The 7,304-nt window shown below is 45.7% G+C and overlaps 1 protein-coding gene across 1 annotated transcript; it reads right to left on the reverse strand.

Annotated features, from left to right (window-relative positions):
- On the reverse strand, positions 1 to 1,512 carry N7458_011235 (uncharacterized protein; the record flags this gene model as incomplete). Its single annotated transcript, XM_056914617.1, has 1 exon — positions 1 to 1,512. One exon carries the CDS (start codon positions 1,510 to 1,512, stop codon positions 1 to 3), a length of 1,512 nt encoding a protein of 503 aa, XP_056763466.1.
- Positions 1,513 to 7,304: the final 5,792 nt, after the last annotated feature.

The raw sequence follows: 7,304 nt of genomic DNA on the forward strand, positions 1-7,304 counted from the left end.
CTATTGGTTCTTAGGCAAAGAGGGACAAGAACCAGGCCCCTGCGAGACACTATTATAGTCGTGGTGGTTGTGGTGGTTGTGGTGGTGGTGACCATGGTGGTGTTCCTTTGAATAAGGTTTTCCAGTTGACGCTGGCACCGCGGTGGCCGATACAAGTAGGAAATCCGAATTAACAGGGATGGACGTGGTGGCTTCTTGAATTTTTACCAGTGAAGTCGCAGGAGTTGACGATCTGTGAATCGCAGAGCCCGTCGTCGACGAGTCACGAATCAAAGTCACATCTGATTCGTTTAAATGATACAAAAGCGTACCCCATCCCAGTGTATCGTAATTTCCAGAGACTCTAGGAGACCCGGAAGATCCAGAGCCGGGTTCGAATCCACCAAAGGTTTCATATGTCTTGTTTAGGTATTGTGTCGTCCAGGGTGCTTTTTGTCCTTTGATCATCACGTAGTGGTTGTAGAGCACTTCCCATGCCCATCGGACATCCCCACGGGAAGCATGGCTGATTTCAGTATAGCTGACTATCCCGTTTGTGTAGGGCTCAAAGGGGACGTCATATCCCAGGTTGTACCGAGCAAAGTACTCGGCCCTGTGTGTGGGTGAGAAAAATATTATCACATTAATGGAAATAGGGTAGACTAACCCAAGGAGAATGCGGCTGTTATTGTACGCAAATAAGTCTTCACCTTGATTCCACGCCTGTTGTCCGATAACCCCTAGCAGAGCGAAGTCTAGGGCAGAATGACCTTGATCACGGCCCTCTTCTTGCCCTTGGCCGAGGGGATTGCCAGTGCCCGGTTCTTGGACAATATTTGTTATGGCGTTATTAATCGCACCGTTTCCAGTCCCGTTCTTGAAATAGTCAACAGCAAAATTCCATGTAGTCGTATTATCGGTAAGGACCCCAATCGCCAGGATAGAGGCTACCTGCGCGAGCTCCCAATTAGCGAAAAAGTGCTTGACATTATGCTCCGACCCGTCGCGATGCTCAAGAAAGTAAATGTTTTTTGCCAGAAAAACATGAACCATCATCGTCCGAAACTTATCTAGTCCATTCTCTCGGAAGGGGATATAGTCCCGCAAAAGCTCACCCGCATTTGCTAACTGGTGGCCTTGCAGTCCTGCTACAAGGTATTGATCGTCATTAGTCCCGATGGAAATAAGCTTCTCGCTCCAGGAAGTCAGAATAGCTGTTGCTGCATCAGCATACGAGGTGTTCCCCTCAACCCTCCAGCGAAGGGCTAGCGTGAAGGCAGCAGCAGCATCTTGCCATAACAGATCGGCGTTGGCTTCGTTGTCGCGATCGACAGAGCTCACAGCCTGGGGGGTGTAAGGAATGTTGGCAGGGGGCATAGAGACAAGCTTGTTCCAGCAAGCTTGCCATGGGTCCAATTCCGCTGAGAGTTTCCCCCGGAGCCGGGTTAGATCGGATTCAGCGACCACTAACCCGGGGTGGCTGAAGCTGGACACCAAAGGGAGTAAGGGTAGCAAAAATTTGAGAGCTTTCATGTTGCTTGAATGAAGGTACAACGATTGGTAAAATAAGAAAAGAAAAGAAAAACGGAAGTTTTCAAGAAAAGAACAGATGAAAGACAAACCAAAGAATGTCAATGGTAAGCTCAATAACCGAAGAGTGTACCTAATCCCTCCACAAGATTCATGCTTCCTGGGTGCAGAAGCTTGATATATAGACGGCCCAAGCCCGACCTTGAATTAACCGTTCGGCAATCCTCCGGCTGACTACGGAGTACGCCTGAAGATATTAATCTACGTGAGACTCTCTGGAAAGACGCAGATGATCTGTCAAACCTTATTTCCCTCGCCGCCTAATTATTACACCAAACATTTAATGACTTCGAAACTGAGAGCACCCCTTGAACCACACAGCCTTGATGACATAACACTCTTCCGGATTAAATATTCACAGACATTAGCCAAGCAGCGCTTTCAGTATATTCATTAATATAGCAAAAAAGCCGGTTCTGACTGAAATTTATTTTTAATAATTGAGGAAAGATTTTCAAAAGGCAGCCTAAACGCTTTAGGTATAGTGACTACACAAAAGTTTGGACCAGTGAAAGGGGCAGCGTAGCGGGTGGATCTCAAACGTTTGCTACAGCCTAAGCGTAGTCGCTGTACTGTTTGGTCGTAGCTTTTCGGAGGATTAGCCTAATCAGATCATATATCCGAAAGATTGCACAATCACAAAACTAGGGCGTTATAAAAGCTACGCCACTATGGTAGGTTTGACTAAAGTTGGCCAGCAGAAGCTAAATAAATTACTCCGAAACATCACCGCCTCCCATCAGTTCAGACTAATAGCTGGATGAAAGGGGCGTTCGACAAAGATTCAAATAAACACCGTGAATAGGCGGGTATTTTATAACCTCAATGAATACAGCTATCTTTCATTCAGAAATCAATATGGATCCATCCTCCAACGGCATACCGAGAGGTACCTTGTCACGGCGGTAACCAAGGCTGATTCCTCAACATATCGTGCAACAGCAGTATTTGGGTTCCAAGGGCACACAAGGTTTTTGTCTACTGATCTTGTCTTTCCTTAGGTAACCAACCAACCACTTCCATAAAATTACCATCGATTAGTACACACTTCCCCTGTGCATTCCGAAATTATTTTCGGCTTGCAAGAAAGCCAAAGGCTCGTGACCTCGGGATAGTCCGAGGACACGTCCTGCATGGCCTGGATTAGTAACGGGTTCTTAAAGCAGTACTCATGCTGAACAGAAAGGTACTGCGCGCTATTGAAGTAGCTTCCATCATCCGCCTCTGTTTAAGACAGTGCTACTGTGACTTGTCGGTGCATTTGGTCTACGGGCTTATCCCCAAGGGTTTTTGTGGATGGCAACCAAGACGTCAGAATGGTCACAAGTCAGATATATGCCGACACAACAATAACCTCATTGGGTCGCGGAGGGTGATTCAGATTTAACCGCACACGCTACTTGGGTATCTCAGAAGGAAAGGTGGAAACGTCATGCTGTCAGTTCCGTAATAACACATTTTCAATAGCCCCAAACTGTTTACATTATTTTGCTCATACTATCCGCCGTGCTACACGGCCGGCGAACTGGGCGTCGGCTGTGTGGGTATGGTTACGGAGGAGATCCACGAATATAGGTAAGATGGTCTCTTCCTGAATACGTAGAGCCTCCTTGTTATAATATTTCACTCCATGAAGCTATTCCCACATTCCTGCCTAAGGCCTCCTAGGGCCCGCCTGAGCGATGAGCATTCGGCGGTTAACCGATAACCTTTCGGTGGTGGCTTAGCTAGAGGGTTACCCCGTATGCAGGACGCGTTAACATAGCGAGGATCCTTTAGCTTAGGCGTCCTACCCCTATATTGATCTCTCTTGTTTACCCTGCTCGAGTAAAGGAGACTATATATAAAATAGTATAGTAGGAAGTAGATTTAAGAAGCGTTAAGAAATAGTTTCTGTTCTAATTAATACTTGTTGTAAATGCGTATATGCATAAAACCTTGGTAGAAATCGTTCGTGCGCACTAATCTTAGTGCCACGATTATAGAAGAGAGACGAATCAGGACAGAACACAATCGGCTAATTAGACAGAAGAATCAAGTAGTAGAAGGTTGATTCGGATGGTCTACTCTCAGAATATAAGTATGCGTGCCCATAAGATCTTACGTCAGCTTCCTACTCTTGTATGTTAGATCCCGGAGGATCATATTGCATAAACCTTCCTGCTTACCCCGCTTATCCCGCCTACTGAGAAACACCATCTTGTTTACCGCTCTCTGATATATCAGATTGATCTTCAACGATCGCATCAACATGGCCTATCTAGGCAGGAGACTACGCAACACTCCAAAATGACCTCGAATGTTTTTGATTTCCTGATGTGATATTTGCTATGTACCCTATGTTATAAATTGCACTCTGTTTCCTAGTTAGAATGGACAAGTTTGACATCTCTTTTATCTCAGGTAGAATTACCCGGCATAGTAGACCATCTGAATCAACCTTCTACTGCTTGATTCTTCTGTCTGATCAGCCGATTATGTTCTATCCTGATTCGTCTTTCTTCTATAATCGTGGCACTTTGGCTAGTGCGCACGAACGATTGTTCTTCGACGGTTTAATGCACCAGACGCATCGCTTTTGCCAACATCTACTATGCCCGGTAATTCTTCCTGAGATAAAAAAGATGTCAAACTTGTTCAATTTAGATAGTAAATAAGGCAGTATTTATAACATGAGGTACACAGCAAATATCACGGGGAGAAATCAAGAACATCCGAGGTCATTTTGGAGTATTGTGCGTTCTCCAGGTCAGATAGGCAATGTTAACGAGATCGTTGAAGATCAAATTGATAGATCAAAGAGGGGTAAACAAGATAAGGTTTTCTCCGCGGTAAAAGTAGGAAGATTTCTTAGTAAGCAGGCAGGATTCAAAATGGCAATCTGGGCCTTCGGCCCACATATGCCGACAGATAATAATGACCGTGGTATAGCATAAAGCTTATAGATATTCAGAACATCGTTCTGCTTATAGAATGATTCTTGTATAGGCCTTATGAATCTAGCTTAATATACTACCTAACGGCTTAGGCATCTTGCCCTATAACGTAATTCATGGCCGACCGAGCCACACGGCCGACCGGGCCACCCTACCACATTAGAATACTTCAAAACCGGTTATCCCAACAAACGCCCATTAATTCAACTAGATATAGCGATTTTTACATGTATTGATCCTGTGGCCAATCTCCCTACACCCACTACACCTAGGCGGAGCCCTAGCTGCTGGCCTAGTGGGCTGACTAGGCAATTCGACATCCGCATACGATTCCACCTCATCTTGTTCCACCGGCAAATCTAGCTGCGCAGCTAGCTATAGGGCCTCTTCAATAGTCAAACCCTCTTCGCAGGGTAGGTGCTTAGTTGATCGAGTACGCTTCTTGACGATCTTCTCATTGGCCATACGTAAATTCGCATTATCCTGCATAAGCAATGCGAGAGTGTGCAGCGTTAGGTAGTGGCCCTTGATAACCCGATCTACCACTATTTTTAATAGGCTTGGAGGGGTTTTTGACCGCCGATCTAGTAGACGCCTCATCATACTAGATTGCTTGTGTAGCTGAGCCACGGTCTTAGGAGTTTCTGGGACGAATTCGCTAGATCTGCTGCTTGGCCGGCTGCTTAGTGGTGACGGAGTACGCAGAGAAATATTAAGCTTATTAAGCACTCTCTCTGCGTCTACTAGTAGTAGGCCACTAGCTATAAAGCTATTCTGTATAGTGACTGATTAGAAGGCTTCTGGCCGCGCCCGTTGGTAGTCTATCAAGAAATCGTGTTTATCGATGTGGTTGTATCCTCGGCGCGCAAGATCGCTAACGAAACGGCCGTACGCCTTCTTCAATAGAGCAAAGCAGCCAACATCTAGTGGTTGTAGTAGATATGATGAATAAGAAGGCATACAAAGTGGTATAATATAGTTTTCTGCGTATATACGGTCGAATAGGGATGTAAGGTGGCTACTACAGCCGTCAAGAATTAGTAGCCGAAACCGACCGCGTACGCGCGAATTGGTATGTAGGATAAAGTGCTTTTCTAGCCAGCGTAGGCCAATCTCATCGGTAGTCCAGCCGTTCGTAGAGACCTCGATTCGCTAATCTCTCGGTAGGTTTTCGTCAAACCACCCTGCAATAGCCACTTTGCCCTTAAAGATTACGTATAGCGGTAGTATATAGCCGTCTGCGCATATAGCTTCGATCGTAGTAACCTATTCGCGATTGCCTAGCTGTAATATTGATCTCCGACCGTAGTATTCAGCCCTAGTGACTACCTTCTGCGAAGATATAAGGCCTACTGCAAAGCCTGTCTCATCAAAGTTGTACATATCCTCCGCTTGTATACCGTTCTCGTTAATCACGCTTTGTACGGTTGTAAACCAGGCTCGGAGGGTCTTTGGGTCTTCGTTTAATACGCGCTGGTAGTCGTAGCGCCTCGAGAAGCGCGATCGAAGTTCATCGCGGCGTTTAACAAAGCTTGATGGCTAATTTATACCAACGGTAGGCGGAGGGGTTATTCCACGCGCAGCAAGAAGGATATTGGCCATCTCTCGTACAGTAGCAGGCCTAGGCGCTGCTCCACGTGAATCCATAGAGAGAATCCATTGAGTAAGTGAATCCTCTTCCAATTGGGTCAGTTTATGGCCAATTGGGCGGCTATCAACGCGTGAGATTCGGCCATCAGCGCGCGCTTGCAGTGTTGACCGCGGTATTGCGTATAGGCTAGCTGCTGCGCGGATAGATTTGATGCGGCCATTTTGAATATCATCAAGGGCTAATAATATCTTGCCCTCTTGATTGGCTGATTTCTGCGAAGATTCAGATCGAATTGGTGGCATGGCAGGTAGGTAAAGTTAGTGTGTTGGTAGAAAGACGCGATTTTGGATGGGGTGGCCCGGTCGGCCGTGTGGCTCGGTCGGCCGTGAATTACGTTATCTGACACTATCACTACTACTAAATATCTCTTCTTCTAGTTTAGAAAATAGCCCTCTAGATACTATAAAGCATTGGAGAAGAATCGGACGAAGATAATTAAGCATCTCGATTCTCTCTCGCAGAAAGCGTAGCGAGATCTTACTAAAATCATTATACACTAGCAGGAGAAGCTTGAAGACCTCGCTATAACCAAGGATACAATTCGGCGAATTAGAGCCGCGCAAGCACATTAACGTCGTTAATATACTAAGCGGTAGGTTAAGCCGCTTAGCCAGACTGGTATATTAAAGCCTCGCGATACGAATCGGTCAATTTGTATTAGGAAGGAGAAAGATACGGCCGCGGAGGAGAGGAAGCTAGCTAAGCAGTTTAAAAAGGTGTATGGCTATAAACCTACACAGAGGTCGAACGAGAGTATTGAACAGGCAACGGCTAATGAGATAGAAGCTAGGGAGAAGGGAGAGCCTTCTTTTGTTGACAAATAGCTAATTAGGTGGTTAATTCGAAGATTTCTTAGAAAAGAGACGAGGAATTGTAATAGACGAGGATTAGGGGCGCACCCAAAGCGAGGTAGCGGTTTGGGTGGGCAGAAAGGCACGGATACCTAGCCACTTTGGGGACTACCTAGCCACTTTGAGTAATTCCTTGACTCTGGGGCTCGAGCTATGCGGAGAATCAGGCTGTGTATGCAACTCCAGCCAAGATCAGGACTTTGATTAAATCTTAGTGATCATTGAAGTAACTACAAATATTTATTCAACTATCTCTTTCAAAACATGATAGTCTTGGATGTTATACTACCCAAGCGA

Source organism: Penicillium daleae (genome assembly GCF_028827525.1).
Source record: "Penicillium daleae strain IBT 16125 chromosome Unknown utg000008l_segment0_segment0, whole genome shotgun sequence".
Taxonomy (NCBI): domain Eukaryota; kingdom Fungi; phylum Ascomycota; class Eurotiomycetes; order Eurotiales; family Aspergillaceae; genus Penicillium; species Penicillium daleae.